This window comes from Capra hircus, chromosome 3, assembly GCF_001704415.2.
Source record: "Capra hircus breed San Clemente chromosome 3, ASM170441v1, whole genome shotgun sequence".
Classification (NCBI taxonomy): domain Eukaryota; kingdom Metazoa; phylum Chordata; class Mammalia; order Artiodactyla; family Bovidae; genus Capra; species Capra hircus.
The window spans coordinates 103,488,345-103,505,567 of NC_030810.1; the positions used below are offsets into that span (position 1 = coordinate 103,488,345).

At 45.3% G+C, this 17,223-nt stretch overlaps 1 protein-coding gene across 1 annotated transcript in view; it reads left to right on the plus strand.

The window, feature by feature from the left end:
- INTS3 (integrator complex subunit 3) overlaps nt 359-17,223 on the plus strand; it is a 39,558-nt gene continuing 22,693 nt past the window's right edge. Inside the window, exons 1-3 of the mRNA XM_005677486.3 lie at nt 359-1,102; nt 11,638-11,721; nt 12,566-12,649. Coding sequence (XP_005677543.3) covers nt 959-1,102; nt 11,638-11,721; nt 12,566-12,649 — 312 coding nt within the window. The 5' untranslated portion in view covers nt 359-958. The remainder of the gene's footprint in view (nt 1,103-11,637; nt 11,722-12,565; nt 12,650-17,223) is intronic.

Consider the following 17,223-nt stretch of genomic DNA (forward strand, 5'->3'; position numbering starts at 1 on the left):
CCAGCTTCTGAACGAGGGAGGAGAGGAGGGTGGAAGCCAGCGCCGCGCACGCGCGTCAACCCACGCAGGCGCAGCCTCTCTCCTTCCTGATCTCCCACACCCACCTCCGGGAAGTCGTTCCGTCCCGCCCTCCGAGAGCAGAAGAGGAATATGATTGGAGACTCTGGCTGTCCATCAGACTGGTTTCTCTTCTGCTCTATACCATTGGGAGCCGGCGTGAAGGCCTGTGGGCCAACGTCGGCCTACTCCTTCGAGACCAAGAGCCACCGCGGAAGCCGCTATTGGCGGAGGCCGGGGACCGCGACTGCTCACTTCCGGCGCAGGCCTCCACGATTCCTCCCCCTCCCCCGCCGTCGCTCTTGGCCTTCCCACCCCCCGCCCTTCCACCATGGCCGCCTCTGTGTGGTGTAGGGAGAAGCTGGTCGTCCGTGTCCTCCTATAGCGCTTACTGCCTCACCCTCACCCCCTGGGGGCCGGAACCAAAGGAACCTCGCTCCCCAATCCTTGGGGCATCAGCCAGGAAGGATTCCTACCCCCTACTTCATGGGCAGGACTCCTTCCCCCCCCCTCCCCACCTCCTGAGGTAGAAACTTAAGGTTTTCCCAGCTTCTGTTAGGATCAGAAGCCAGAAAGGGCGCCTTTTCCATTTCTTCAGGGACAGAAGCCTCTCCTACACTTCCCGTAGGGGCTCAGACCCTTAGCCCTGCATACTTAGGAGCTAACGGCGTTTCCTCAGCACTACCAGTCCAGAGGCACGACCCAGAGGCCCGCCTGCCTTCGCCTCCTGCACAGGAGCGCCCTTTCGGAGAGGAGGGACGAGTGCAGAGGCCAGGGACCCTTATCCCCTGCCCCTCCCTTGACCCTCTTGCCCCCCAGTCCTTGTCAGTCCTAGATTTCCCGTTTCTAGGACTTCCTACCCATCCACTCCCGGGCCTTTTCCCGTCTCCCGGCGGCAGCCATGGAGTTACAGAAGGGAAAGGGGGCAGCAGCAGCTGCTGCTTCGGGAGCAGCGGGAGGTGGAGGAGGAGCGGGAGCAGGAGCCCCAGGAGGGGGGAGGCTGCTACTTTCAACCAGTTTGGATGCCAAGGATGAGTTAGAGGAGGTAGGTGTGGGGGGTGGGGAAGGGAGTTAAGAAATGGGGTTGAGGAGGGATACTGGAGCGGATATGGGGTGGGGGTGGGGGAGGAGGCCTTAAAGTTTTTTCTAAGACAACACAAACACTGCTCCTGACTTCCTGCTCCTGAAGGAAGAAGTGTGGGCCAACTTCCTGGACAGGTTGTCATAGCAACAGCAGCCACTACTGTGAAATGGGTGGGGGTGGGGGCGTGTTGATGAGGAAGGGATATATCATCCAGATCTACTGGATTTATTTTTGACATTGCTTTCACATAAAGGCCACAGCTGTAATTAATATTTAACCCTGTTTCAATCGGGTCATAGATTGAGTAATGTATGTGTGTGTAGGTGCTTTGAGGGGTTGGTTTGATAGGAGCTTGCACTAGACCTTGGAGCCTCCTCTTAGATAGTGTTGACTTCATTTAGACCCTCAATTGCTGGTGATGTTAACTGGGCATTTAGAATGAGTGAAGACCTAAGGAAAAGTGAGTTGTATTTTGTTAGGAGTGAATGGGACCTAGGGGCCTGTCCACAACCAGATGGCACACACAAGGGAGGGAACATACAGATGCTGAGAAAGAGGGTAGGGTGAGGCGATGCCTTGGGCCCGAATAGGGATTTTAGACTACTGAATAGTTGACCCCCCAGTTGTTCCTCTTGCCCTGTCCCTGACAATCCAGAGTTTATCATTTATCCCTTTCCTGTGACCGTAAAGCGTCTGTCTGCAGTGCAGGAGACCTGGGTTCGATCCCTGGGTTGGGAAGATCCCCTGGAGAAGGAAATGGCAGCCCACTCCAGTATTCCTGCGTGGGAAATCCCATGGACAGCGGAGCCTGGTAGGCTGCTGTCCATGGGGTCTCAAAGAGTCAGACACGACTGAGCGACTTCACTTCATACGTGAAGAGACATCCTTAGGAATATGAGACAGAAGTGTGGCATGATTGCTGGATTGTTTGTAAGACCTGATACATTCAACTCAGTGGTTATCCGGGGACGGGACGAGTAAATTATTAGGCCCTGTTTCTTCACCGGCAATTTCCCTGCTTCTAACTTTGTCACGGCTCTTGATCAAATGTTAGAGGGTGGTCAAGCAGATAGGTGGAATTCATACTGTAAGTTTGAAGGAATGTAGGTTCAGATCCAGGATGGCAGAACACATGCAGAAATGAGCTTTGTCAATCAAGAAGCACCTGGACAGCAACCTTGTGGGTTATCCATCAGATATGTCTGTTCACAGACAGGCTTCCATCATGCTTCTCCCTTGTAATTCTGTATGAGATGAATCAGAGTTTGTCTTCTCCTGTTGTTATCAGCTAAGGTAAATCCAATTAGGAACATAAATAATGCTTCTATTTTTTGAGTGCTACCTGTTGCACTAACAAGGCAGATAACAATGCTAAAAGTAATGTATTCCCGAAACAAATACAAATGACTTTGCCAGGATTGCCTGGCATTTTAAACTATCTACATGTTTAGAAATGGCCACTGTCATTGTCAAAGTATTTATTGAGCCCTGGGTTCTAGCGCTAGACCTCTAGAATTGTAGCAAGAAAATCATTGATTACCTTTGATCACTGCACCAGTTGGGTGGAGGGGAAAAGACCCCAAGGGTAGTGAAACCCTTGTTTATTTCCCACCCTGATTGCCGGAAGGGTCATCCTGTTCTGATTTGTACCACAGCATCCTGTTCCCTGAGGAGTGACATGTTTGCTAGCAAGTGAAATAATATGGTAAAAGGGGATCTCATAAGAGACAAAGCATTTATTTTCTTGCTCTTTTGGACTGTCTGAGAGTGAACTTTCAGCTGTTTCCAGAGAGAAGGGGGAGGGAGGGTCTCCTTTTTTTCTTGATATCCTTTGTGCTGTCGATGTTTCTCAGCTTGTCTTGGCCTTCCTCCTTTCCTTCTATGCCCTTTGTCCTTTGCATCTGAATTTTCCAACATGCCTTGCCAGTTTCTAACCTCGAGTGCGGCTCCCACTAGATCAGAGTGACTAAGGTTAAGACTTACTGGCTTCTTCCTCTGGGTCTCGTCACGCATCTCCGCACTCAAAACCTAGTATTGACTGATCTCTGGTGGTTCTGGCTTGGTTGTTTCCAGCATAGTCCCACCTATTGCCCAGGAACACAGTAGGGAGACCCAAGGACAGCCTTCCAGAGCTTATCATCTAAAGACTGAGTTAACACTCACAAGAAAGGTAAAAACAAAAACCCAGTAAGGGTTGTGAAGAGACCGGCGTTAGCTGGACGTGATGAGGAAAGGTCCCCCGAGGCCTGGAGTGTGAAGGGCTGAGGAGCATCACAGGCAGGGGCTGTGACCCTTCTGCCCAAGGGACCATTTGTCGTATCCTTTCTTCTCTTTGGCCCTGTTCTTTTCTTTGAATGGGGAATTCTTGCCCATCCCCATCCAGATTTGAGGAATGAGATAAAAATAGTGCCAAAGATTGGAGGCATTTAGAACACGTAGCTCCTAATCTCACAAGCCTTCAAAGCTCCTGGTCACTCCTCTGTGGAGAAGGACCCTGTCCACTTTGAAGCAAGGCTAAAGGCAGGAGCTGTGGCTCAAACAAGTTGGAACCTCCCCTTAAGCTCTGGACAGGTCTCAGTTTTGCGTTTGGTTAGAGGTAAGTCCCTTCCAGGTTTTCTCTCAGGCGCATCCAGTCTGTGAAGATTCTCCAGGGAATGGGCTTTGAGTCATTTCTGATTTTTTTTCCCCTTAAATCCTCATTTCACTTACAAGTGACTCTCGGTTGTAGAATACTTGGAACCCAGTTTGTTCAGTTAACTCTTTACTAATGTGAGTCCTTGGGGGTTTTGTAGGTCAGATCATATCTTTTCCTTAAGCCTTTGAATTTTAGTCTCCGAAGGCCACTGACTTCCCATAAGGGGACAGTATTTAAGTATTTACTCTTGTTATTGTTTAGTCGCTAAGTCATGTCCAACTCTTTGTGACCCCATAGACTAACCCACTCCAGTGTTCTTGCCTGGAAAATCCCAGGGACGGCGGAGCCTGGTGGGCTGCCGTCTACGGGGTCACACAGAGTCGGACACGACTGAAGCGACTTAGCAGCAGCAGCAGCAGACTATACCCCTGTTCATGGAATTTCCCAGGCAAGAATAGTGGAGTGGGTTGCCATGTCCTTCTCCAAGGGATCTTCCCAACCCAGGGATCAAACCTGAGTCTCCTGCTTGGCAGGCGGATTCTTTACCATGAACAACCTGGGAAGCCATTAAATAATATAATTTTTAGCAAACTGGATGTTACCTGGAGGAAGGGGAGACACTGAGAGGTTAGAGCAATCCTCAGACTTTAGTCTCCAGCTTCAGGTATATACTCGCAGACTAGAAGGCCTCCCTGCTTTCCACCTGCTCTCTATCTACTGCTTCTGTCATGGAAACCATGGTAAGGTAGTCTTAGTACTAGAAAAATTATTTTAGAAGCTCCTAGAGGTGGTGAATATTCACTCAACTCTCTGAGGTGCTGTCGTTAAAGGCTTCCTCTGAACAGTCATTCTGCCAGCAGTTATTGGCAACTGCACGTGTGGTTCCGTCTTTACTAAGGGCCTCAGTTGTCTGAGGGGAAGAAGGGGTACTACTGCTGATTGTAGGGATCTGGCTTTCTACAGCCCTCTGAGATGTGGTCCTCCAGTCACTCTGAATGATTTGTAATTAGTTCACTCATCTCTGTTTGGGAAAGTAATTTCTGTAGTTCAAGAAAAGCAGTATCCTTTATATATTTCTATTGTCTGGGAAGAACCGACCCTCATATTTCTTTCCTCATTGCTTTTATTCACCCATCCAATTCTGGACTCTGCCATTTTCTACATCCTTAGTTAGGCCTCCCTGTTGCAAGATGCCAGTTTTCTTTCTTGACTCGGCAGTGACCCATAGAAACGACTCAGACCTCTGAATGGAGCTTAGATATCGAGGAGGGCCCTAGAGAAACGTGGTTCAGTCCAAGGTCTCTGTGTTACATCACAGGGAGAAACTAGGCCAGCCCTCCAGCTTTGCTCCAGGATCTTGGTGCAGGGTCCTTCTGTGTCCAACTCTTTCCTCTTCTCTCACAGAAGGCAAAAGTAGGAGAGGAAGTTTCTCAACCTGGTTAGGGATTGTGGTGTCCTGTGTGGTGTTGGAGAAGACTCTTGAGAGTCCCTTGGACTGCAAGGAGATCCAACCAGTCCATTCTAAAGGAGATCAGCCCTGGGTGTTCTTTGGAAGGAATGATGCTAAAGCTGAAATTCCAGTACTTTGGCCACCTCATGCAAAGAGTTGACTCATTGGAAAAGACTCTGATGCTGGGAGGGATTGGGGGCAGGAGGAAGAGGGGACGACAGAGGATAAGATAGCTGGATGGCATCACCGACTTGATGGATGTGAGTTTGAGTGAACTCGGATATGTTGATGGACAGGGAGGCCTGGCGTGCTGCGATTCATGGGGTCGCAAAGAGTCGGACATGACTGAGTGACTGAACTGACCTGTAGGGCTCAGGTTTCAGGAGTCTCTGAGGACATGCCATTAAAAGTAGTGGCAGGGAGCATTGAAGGGTGGTCTCGTCCTCATGGATTCAGTTGTGTGATCGCTGAGCTTCTTCACAGATGGAATAGAGTGATTCAACTGAGGCTATATGCTAGGTGCTTTCACATATGTTAACCTTGTTTAATCCTCAAAGCAACCTTATATGGGCTCTGTCTCTAATCTTTTTAGCTAAGAAAACCAGCGTATTATAAGTAAAAGGTTAAGTAAGTTTTGGTAATTTAGGTAATTCACCTAAGATTAGCCCAAGGCTTACAAGTAGTGGAGGGATTCTCCTGGTCTTGCTTGTCCACTGGCTCCACAGCCAGCTGCTCTTTTGACTTTTCTTGCATCTCTGTTGATTCAGCAGAGATTTCTTCCTTTTTATCACAGTGATGTCTAGGATTTTATGATGCTGTTTTGCTACCTGCTCACCATCTTCCTCCACTCTGAAACTGCTTATTAACCTAGGCCGGGTAGGCAGGGCCTCCCAGAGTGCCCAGCAAGAACAGCCTGGATTTAGCAACTGGAGGAACTGATAACTGTCTTAGATGAAGAAGGATAAGACTTAAAAAGAGAAAATACAGCCTGAGGTTATTTTCTTTCCTCCCTTTACAATATAGGAGCTGGACTAGGTAATGATGGATCTCAGAGTTTGTGGGAGAGGTGAGTTGTGAGATTTACAGCTCAGCTTTTCGTGTGATCTCACAGCTCCTTTCCACAAGTACACAGGTGCTGTTGATTAAGGCTGAGCACTCTGATGTGACCTAATTTGGAGGATAGTCAGACCTGATGTTGGACAGTGACGTTGTCAAACCTGAGCAGCTTTGAGCCTAATTTAGGTTGAATTTTTTTGGCTCTGGAAGCTCCTTGCCTTAACACTCACTTCTACTCTGCTCTTAGGTAGGGATGGTAGACAACCTCAGGAAGATGGTCAAAGGAGAAGGATGATGGTCAAAGGTGAAACAGGATGGTCTTTCATTCCTGGACCTCTTTCCTTTGTCCTTATTTTTCAGTAGTTCTCAATAAGATGTTTTAAAAGACTTAGGAAGTAGTTTAGGTAGTTAAGGAAGAGGCTCACTGACTAATATGAGATACACTTTGTCAATAATTTCTTTATCCTTAATATTAAATGCTTTGAAACAGGATCTGTGACTTAAAATCTCCTTAGAATTTTTAGCACATATTATGTTATAGAGTTTTCCTTTGTAATTAAGAATGGTCCTTGGTGCACGCTGGTGCTAAGTTGTTTCAGTCATGTCCAACTCTTTGTGACCCCTCTGGGCTGTAACCTGCCAGGCTCTTCTATCCATGGGATTCTCCAGCCAAGAATACTGGAGGGGGTTGCCATTGCCTTCCTCCAGGGGATCTTCCTGATCTGACCCAGGGATCAAACCCTTCTTTTAAAAAAAAAATTTATTTTAATTGGAGGCTAATTACTTTACAATATTGTAGTGATTTTTGCCATACACTGACATGAATCAGCTATGGGTGTACATGTGTCTCCCATCCTGAACCCCTCTCCCACCTCCCTCGCCATCCCATCCCTCAGGGTAGTCCCAGTGCACCGTCTCATGCATAGAACCTGGACTGGCGATCTGTTTCACATATGGTAATATACATCTTCCAGTTCTGTTCTCTCAAATCACCCTGCCCTCGCCTTCTCCCACAGAGTCCAGAGTCTGTTCTTTGCATCTGTGTCTCTTTTGCTGTCTTGCATATAGGGTCATCGTTGCCATCTTTGTAAATTCCATATATATGCATTAATATGCTGTATTGGCGTTTTTCTTTCTGACTTACGTCTGTCTGTATAATAGGCCCCAATTTCATCCACCTCATTAGAACTAACTCAAATGCATTCTTTTTAATAGCTGAGTAATATTCCATTGTGTAAATGTACTACAACTTTCTTATCCATTCATCTGCCGATGGACGTCTAGGTTGCTTCCATGTCCTGGCTATTGTAGACGGTGCTGCGATGGACACTGGGGTACACGTGTCTCTTTCAGTCTGGGTTCCTCGTGAGCCCTTCTGCTTTACGTCTTCGGCATTGGCAAGCGGGTTCTTCACCACTAGCCCCGCCTGGATTTTAGTGCCGTGCTCCTCACCTTTGTTTCACTGGACACCCTGGGAGCTTTAGTTTGGCCTTTTGTTCTCCACTAGTTCTTTTCTTTCTTATGCTCACCTTTTTTTTTTTTTCAAGTTTATTTTTTACGTTTTTGGAGGGACATCTCAACCATGAAAAAGTAGAGAGAGTAGTGTAACCGCCCTGGAACAATCACTCTGCTTCAGTACTTACCAGTACATGGCGGCCTTGTATCTCCCTTTAGTCTCCTCAGGATTATTTTGAGGCAAACCCAAGGTATATCATTTCATCTGTAGGTATTTCATATATATGTCTGTGAGAGATGGACTTTTCTCTTTTTAACATAACCACAATAGCATGCCTAAAATATTATTAATTCTTCAATGTAATAAAATCCTCATTGTTCAAATTGACTGTTTCATAAATCCCCCCTTTTTTTTTTTTTGCCTTAAGTCATGTGCTTTACTGGGTTTCTTGTTTTGGGGTTTTTTTTGGGGGGCTGTGTGGCATGGCTTGTGGGATCTTAGTTCGTGGACCAAGGCTTGTACCTGGGCCCACAAGCATCAAAGCAGAGACTCCCAGGGAATTCCCATAAACTCTTTTTATAAGTGGTTTTTTTCAGATCAGTCATCAAACAAGGAACACACATTTGTTGCATTCAGTTGACATGTCCCTTTAATTTCCTAATAACAGTTTTAAAATAATTTCAAACTTACAGAAAAACTGTTAAGACCTAGAACTCTCATACTCTTCTTCCGGACTCACCAGTTAACATTGCTGCATTTGCTTTTCATTTTGTATACATATTGTTTTAACCTTTTGAGAATCAGCTGCAGCTGCATGCCACTTAAGATTTAAATACTTCCAGGAGTATTTCCTAAGAACAAGAGTCTCGGTTACATAATCCCTGTTTTATTATCTAAACTGGAACATTTAACATCAGTATGTTAATATTACAGTACATATTCACATTTTACCAGTTGTCCCAATAATGTCCATTATAGCAGCCCAGAATCACACACTGAATTTAGGTGTACTGTCTCTTTTATTCTTAGTCCTGTCTCTCCTTCACCTTAAACACTTTAACAGGCCAGGTATTTTATAGAATCTCTCAATTTGGGTTGTCTGAAATTTCAGCTGTCAGTTTGTCTTGTTACTTGGGATACTAACTCTGATTGCTTGGTTAAGATGTTATCCTCCAGAATTCCCTTCAGTTATTTTCTCTTTGATTAATAAGTATTTTGAGCCTATGTGACTATATACTCTTGTGAAAGTTTCACCTCTAGTTTTAGCGTTAATGATATTTCCCTGAATCAGTTATTACTTCCATCAGTCCTTCTGTGTTTTTAGTTGGCATTCCACTATAAGGAAGAGCTTTCCCTTCTTTGTTTGTCATGTATGTATGTATCTATCAGCATGGATTCGTGGGTCCTTATTCTGTTCAAGGAGTTGTCATTTTAAGTCTTTTTTTTTTTTTGGCCTGCCACATGGATTGTGGGATCTTAGTTCTCCAACCAGGGGTCAAACTCAGGCCCTGGTAGTAAAAGTGCCAAGTCCTAACCCGCGGACCGCCAGAGAATTCACTTAAGCCTCATCTAATACATGAGGTTCCCCTCCCCCACTTTTCCCCTTGTAATTTAAATGGTAAAGAAACCAGGAAGCCTGTCATGGTTTACACTTTCTGGATTTTGCTGATGATACCCCCATGGTGACTTGACTTGTAAACTAGTAGTTAGATCTGGAGATGTGTTGTTGTTCGGTCGCTCAGTTGTGTCTGACTCTTTATGATCCCATGGACTGCAGTACGCCAGGCTACCCTGTCCTTCAATAGCTCCCAGAGTTTGCACAAACTCACATCCATTGAGTCAGTGATGCCATCCAACCATCATCCTCTGTCACCCCTTCTCCCTTTGCCCTCAATCTTAGCATCAGGGTCTTCTCCAGTGAGTCGGCTCTACCCATCAGATGGCCAAAGCTCTATTGGAGCTTCAGCTTCAGCATCAGCCTTTCCAATAAATATTCAGGGTTGATTTCCTTTAGGATTGACTGGTTTTATCTCCTTGCTGTCCAAGGGACTCTCAAGAATCTTCTCCAACAAACACCACAGTTCAAAAGCATCAATTCTTCGGCGCTCAGCCTTCTTTATGGTCCAACTCTATCTAACATCTGTACATGATTACTAGAAAAACCATAGCTTTGACTATACAGACCTTTGTCGGTAAAGTGATGTCTCTGCTTTTTAATACAGTGTCTAGGTTTGTTACAGCTTTCCTTCCAAAGAGCAGGCATCTATTTAATTTCATGGCTGCAGTCACTGGCCATAGCAGTTTTGGAGCCCAAGGAAAGGAAATCTGTCTCTGCTTCCACTTTTTCCCCTTCTGTTTGCCATAAAGTAATGGGACCAGAAGCCAGGATCTTGCTTTTTATCATGTTGAGTTTCAAGCAAGCTTTTCATACTCCTTTCACCCTCATTAAGAGGCTTTTTAGTTCCTCTTCACTTTCTGCCATTAGCGTGGTATTATCTGCGTATCAGAGGTTGTTGATACTTCTGGCAGTCTTGATTCCACTTGGTGATTCATCCAGCCCAGCATTTCACATGATGTGCTCTGTACAGAAGTTAAATAAGCAGAGTGACAGTATGCACCCTTGTCGTACTCCTTTCTCAATTTTGAACCAATCAGTTCTTCCCTGTCCAGTTCTGACTTGCTTCTTGACCTCATAAGTTTCTGAGGAGACAGGTAAGGTGCTCTGCTATGCCCATCTCTTGAAGAATTTTCCAGTTTATTGTGATCCACACAGTCAAAGGCTTTAGCATAGTCAGTGAAGCAGAAGTAGGTGTTTTTCTGGAATTTTTGCTGTTTCTATGATCCAATGGATGTTGGCAATTTGATCTCTGATTCTTTTGCCTTTTCTAAATCCAGCTTATATATCTGAAAGTTCTTGGTTCACGTACTGTTGAAGCCTAGCTTGGAGAATTTTGAGCGTTACCTTACTAGCCTGTGAAATGAGTGCAGTTGTGCTGTAGTTTGAACATTCTTTGGCATTGCCCTTCCTGGGGATTGGAATGGAAATTGAACTTTTCCAGTCCTGTGGCCACTGCTGAGTTTTCCAGATTTGCTGGCATATTAACAGTGTCATCTTTTAGGATTTGAAATAGTTCAGCTGGAATTCCATCACCTCCACAGCTTTGTTTGTAGTAATGCTTCCTAAAGCCCACTTGACCTCACACTCCAGGATATCTGGCTCTAGATGAATGATCACACCATTGTGGTTATCCTGGTCATTAAGGCATTTTTTGTATAGTTCTTCTATGGGTTCTTGTCACTTTTTCTTAATCTTTTCTGCTTCTGTTAGGTCCTTACTGTTTCTGCCCTTTTTCATGCCCATCATTGCATGAAATGTTCCTGTTCCCTTGATAGCTCCAGCTTTCTTGAAAAGATCTCTAGTCTTTCCCATTCTGTTGTCCTGTTCTGTTTCTTTGCATTGTTCATTGAAGATCTTGTCTCTCCTTGCTATTCTCTGGAACTCTGCATTCAGTTGGTTATATCTTGCCCCTTTTCCCTTGCCTTTTGCTTCTCTTTTCTCAGCTATTTGTAAAGCCTCCTCAGACAACCACTTTGGCCTTCTTGAATTTCTTTTTCTTTGGGATGATTTTGATTACTGCCTCCTGTACAGTGTTACGAACCTCTGTCCATAGTTCTTCAGGCGCTGTTTATTGGATCTAATCCCAATGAGTAAATCCATTCATCACCTCCACTGTATAATCATAAGTGATTTGATTTAGGTCATACCTGAATGGCCTAGTGGTTTTCTCTATTTTGGAGATGTGACGTGATTTAAATTTTTAAAAAGCTTTTTCAGGACCAGAAATATGTCATAGGTGCTGGTATGAAGCCTTCTAAATTTTTTTCTCACCCCTTCACAGAGATTGGAAAGATGTATGAGCATTGTGACATCGATGACTACGGGTGTCTCCGAGAGAGAGGCCAATGATGCCCTCAATGCCTATGTGAGTATAATACTCTTTCTGAACCCATTTCTGCTGCTTTGAAAGCTTTCAGACATGATCAGAAAGATGGAAAGACTTCAGTGTTTAGGAGCTAGGGGTTGAAGCTAATGTCTCGGTTTCCTGAACCAGGCTTCCCAACTCCTCTCTGTCTTTCCTAATCTGGGAGTCCCATCTCGTGGAGCCTTGAAAGTGAAAGTGAAGTCGCTCAGTCGTGTCCGACTCTTTGCGACACCGTGGACTGTAGCCTACGAGGTTCCTCCATCCATGGAATTTTCCAGGCAAGAGTACTGGAGTGGGTTGCCTTAGGCATCATTAAATAACAGCTTTAAAAAATAACTTACAGTTCTCTGGTGGCTAATTTTCTTTACAAATCATCCTCACATATTTGATCTTTTACATTTCTGAGGTTGAAGGATTTAAAGTAATACATGGAAAGGACTTAGAGTAGTTTCTGGCACACAGTGAATGTTCAATAAATATTTATTGTTAGTAATTGTTCTTATTATGTCTTCACCTTACAGATACCAGGGTTCAGTGATTTGCCCAAAGCCTTGAGTATGTTTCTTTGCGGGCCCCTCTCTACTGAAGGCTGTTAAGGTGTGGAGTAGGATTTCCCCCCCATTTCAAACACTTCATTTTCTGCCTCTGGCCTTCATCAAGCCTTGGAGAAAGCAGTATGGATCCATCCTTTCTCTCCACCTCTCTCCTAAAACAGATGCCCATCACTTTTAGCTGATGATTCTCCTTTGCAGGTTACTCAAGAGTCCCAAGTTTTCTGGAAGCAACTGTGCTTAAGAACTTTTCTCTTGAGTGACGACTAGTTTTTTCTTTCCTCTTATCCCAGGTATGCAAAGGCCCCCCACAACATGAGGAAATCTGCCTGGGCCTCTTCACCCTTGTCCTTACCGAACCAGCCCAAGCCCAGAAGGTAAGAAGACTCGCTACTCTGGCCCCATATTCCCTTCTCAGATACGATCTGAGAGAATGGTGGAACTTTTGGCTTAACTGGTTTAGTATCAGACCCTTGGACCAGGGCTGGATCATCTTGTTCTCCAGATATAGTTACAACTCCCTTTTCACTCAGTAAATGGGTCACTTTCTTACTAAAGTCCTTTCTCTTCAGATCCTGAAGCTAAAAAGCAAGAAAATGCAGTTGTGAGAGTGAAAAGGGATTTAAAGGGTTTTAAATTGGAGATTTTTGAGTCAGGGCTGAAAGAATTGGGATTTAATCCGGAGACTGTGCTGGGTCTTTGTTGCTGCCCACAGGCTTTCTCTAGTTGCAGACAATGGGGGCTACCTTCTAGGTGTGGCACACAGGCTTAGTTGCCCCGAGGCATGTGGAATCTTCCTGGACCAAGGATCGAACCTATATTCCCTGCATTGGCAGGCAGATTTTTCACCCCTGGACCACCAGGGAAGTCCTAGAAAGCTTAATATTAGGTGATGCCACAATAATGTAGTGATTAAGAGAAGACTGGAATACATTGCAGTCAGACTTCCTGAGGAATACTGTATGAAAACTAGTCTGGAGTTCTTCACAAATGAAGTCTTTTTTATGTTTTGATACTAATAGAATGGTTTAAGAGAGATCCTTCCTTGTGGTGAAGGACTGAGCAGGATGTTCTCTTTGGACTCCATTCTTTCTGTAGTAAAGCAGCAAAATCCTGTCTTTTGCCTCTCTGGATTTCCGCCTTCTGTGTCCTTGAGTCTTGCATGATGGTTTGGAGACACTTGTCGTATCTGGCATTAACTTCGTGACACTAACAAAGAAGAGCTTGGTGTGGGGGAATTCAGTTTTCTCCTTACCCCTTCCTTGAACAAAGGGAGTGTGAAAGGAAACAATCATGCTGTGTCCATCATTGTGTTCAGCTCTATCCAGACATTTAATCTTCTCAGAAAGCCCATGTGAAACTGGCGTCTTTGTTCCCTTGCCCCAGACTGCTCTCAGTGCACCTGTAAGAAACCTAGAGGTTGTTTGTTCAAGGAGAACCAACGGAACAGCATTCTTAGGGACAAGGACAGGATGCCCATGGTCCCCTGGCTTAGCTGCTTGTGGTCATGGCAAACCTGGGGTCAGGGTAGGTGGTAAGGGCTGCAAGTATTGACAAGTCCCTGGTTTCCCAGGCTGTTTCTGGGCTGGGACACTGTTGAGTTAAGTTGGCGTTTCATTTTCATAGCAGATTGATCTTTGAGAACCTTAAAGACAAATGAATGTCTCCAGTTTGGTGGTGTTAATCAGTAATGTGATCCACCCCAGCCTCACTGTTTAAAAGAAAGTGTTGACAAAGATGGGGGTGAAGGTTGGGGTTAAGGCTTAGTTTTCTCCCATGTGAGTTTTTACACATGCAATTAAAACCTTATTTAGTCACCTCAGTGCAGATTCATCTAGTCTGCTGGTTTTATTTGTGTTTCAGATGAGATCTGAATCAGCTAGGGTAAATCAGTAAATCTCAGTGAAGAGGGCGGGCCCCCGTGGTATTTCTACCTCTTTGCCTGACCAGTCAGTGAGAGGTCATAGGGCTATGCATTATAAATGCTTATGATGTCATGAATTCGGCCATCCAGACATGGCAAGGCACTAGAGCACCTTGTCTTCTTTTTGCCCTATGAGCGTGGCCCAGGCCCTCACCTTGGGTCTCATAGTTGGTTGACATGATTGGTTGCATCAGTTATTTTCACATGCTGCAGGTTTCCAAGCACATCCCCTACCTAGGAGCCTCTTCAGACAAAGCGGGTGGAGACTGGGAATTAGGAGAGTACAGTTTTAGGCAAATGAGGAACTATCAGGTATGACTCATTCGGAGGCCTTGAGCCATATCAGAGAATGGGGGAAGAATCTGCCCCATCTCCTAGTACTTTATCCTTCTTCCTAAAAGGGCGATTTGTCTTAGAGAATACTCTGTCTTGCAGAAGTTGTGGGTGGGCGTAACTGATAACTGATCCCAATGCATTGTTTTAGGCTTCAGTTTAAACCAAGGGGAGTGTTTCCTAAGGGTTTACTTGGAGTTAATTCTGTCCCTGGAACAGAAACTTAGTTAAGGAAAGAGCTGTCAGGTGTTGGCGGAGAGTGGAATAGACGTGGGGTGGATTTTGTTCCAGTTCTACCTTCCTAACTTGCAGCCTTGTGTTTATATTCTCTGGGTTTATTTCCTATTTGATGTCCAAACTGAATCGCTGGGAGCAGGCCGGGCTGGGGGACTGCAGTGTGGTGGGAGGCTAAGTTGAAGGCTTTAACTTCTGCTCCGGTTCTCTTAGGGGATATAGGTGATAGGAAAGGATTTAACATCGATGCCAAGGTCCTTCATCACCAAAGATACAACACCAGGCCCTGGCAGTTCTTGGTCCAGGTGCTTCTCTCGGCAGATAGCTCTAGAAAGAAAGTTGAGGGCTGTGAGGGCTGAGGCTGGAACATCACTGTTCCCAGCACAGGACAGGTATCCTAACTCAGCACCGTCCTGTCACCTTTCCTTTCTTTTGGGACCCTCTGTTTCCCGCTGAGTTTTTCCACCCATCTACTTATCTTCCAAGCCAGTCAGTGCACTGGCACAGAGTTTGGAGAGGCAACCGGCAGCATCAAGAATATGATATGATGTGATCTTCCTGGTGCCCGGCTGCACGCATTACTAGCAGTTGTGGTTAATAAGGTCCCAGATGGAGCATGGAATTAGGCAGCCAGAGCCTACTTGCTCCGTCTGACCCTGCGCCTCCTGAGGGCTGTCCTTCCCTGTCAGGGTCTCTTCTGCATTTCTGGGATTTCTGCTCTCCTTTGGGCAGAAGGAAACAGCTCCTCTCTTACTGATTGTGCCTCTGTCTTTGGCCTGACATGGGTCTGCCTTCTGCCTCTGCATCCCTCGTCCTCTGCCCATTCTGTGACTCACTCCTCTAGGGAAGGCTCCAGGGCTGAACCACATTTACTGACAAGCAAGTTGGCAGTGGTTCACTGGCTTCTCTTACCTCTTATTCCCTTGCTTGTACTTTTGATCTCCCAGCCCTCCCTCTGGCAGTCAGAGGATAATCAAATTCTCCTTGGAGTATGAAAAGTTTATGGCACATGGGGGAATTTCTAAGTATTTGTATTTTCATCGGAATGCTTGTTTCGACTTAAGGATAATAGAAGAAGTGGAAGTAGGATAGCTAATCTCTTAGGAGTCCCTAGACACACCAAGTCCAGGGAGCAGCTGGTCTTGAGGATTAATTCTCTCTTTCTCCTTTTTTAAAAAATTTTCATATATTTTTAAATTTTTTGGCCATGCCACGCAGCATGTAGGATCTTAGTTCCCAGACCAGGGATCGAACCTGCACCCCCTGCATTGGAAGCTCCGAGTCTGAACCACTGGACGGACCGCCAGGGAAGTCGCGGAGTACTTCTCTTTTGAACACTTAGGATGAACGAGTTTAGGAATGTAGTAGTCTCAAAGCCACTGTAAACTCTTAACCTCCATCCCCAGCAGCCTCTTCTCCTTTTAGTTATTTCTGATGATATGATAGTGTCTTTACGATTAAGAGCTTGGAATCTAGAGTTGGACTGCTGGGATTTGAATCTTCCTCTTATCTCAAATGTAACCTGGGGCAAGTTACTTTAATCTCTCTGTGCCTGTTTTCTTCATCTATAAAAATAGAGATGATAATAAATAGGATGACTGTGTGATTCAGATGCAGTAAATAGAATATAAAGTTTTCTCACAATGCCAATGCATTTTCCCTGTTATAATTGCTAGTATTATTGATGCTGTCCTTGCCACTGGCCATCTGAGGTTGTGAGATACTGCCTATCTATAATTTTGCCCTTTGTGCTGACAGCATAGAACCCAGCAGGCTGAGGAGGTTGCTAATGAGGTCCCCTAAGGAAGTCCTCCAGGAGTCTGGTCTCTTTAGAGAGACAGGGTGAGAGAAACAGAAGCTCTCAGAGGAAATTGGCATGCATTCCCTTACCTCCCCCAGAGTTAGATGTGCTATAGGACCCCTCCTTCTTTAGTGCTTGGCAGAAGCAAAGGGTAGCCTGGAGAAAAAAAGAAAGATGTTTCGTTAAGGAAGTTCGATTTGGGTCTACCCTTTCTTTCCGGGATCCTGGTCCATGGATCCTCTTTCCTTAATACTCCTAGCCCTTTGTTTCATCTGGCTGTGTCAATACAAGTCTAAAAATCTCTTTGAGATCCTTTCTGGCCTGTTCAACCAAACCCATTCTGCAGTGACCTTTTACTGGCAGATGAAAAGCAGATGGCCTCCACCTGGTTTTGCTCAGCTGGTGGCTTCAAACAGTGTGACGCTTCCTAAGGAGGGAGGTAAGGGGACAGGGAGCCTTTCTTAGCAGGCTTTTCTGTCTTACTAGAATAACTCAGTTCCTTTTCCCCATCCTGAATGACAGAGCAAGGGATAGATTTGGGATGGTGGAGCCTATGGAAGGTTTGTAGAAAGTCTTTCCAGAGTGGAAAGTCTTGTGTTTTGGTCGTTGAATGGTCAGCATGCCTTCTAGAGCAGAAAATTTTTCACTGCCACTTGTAT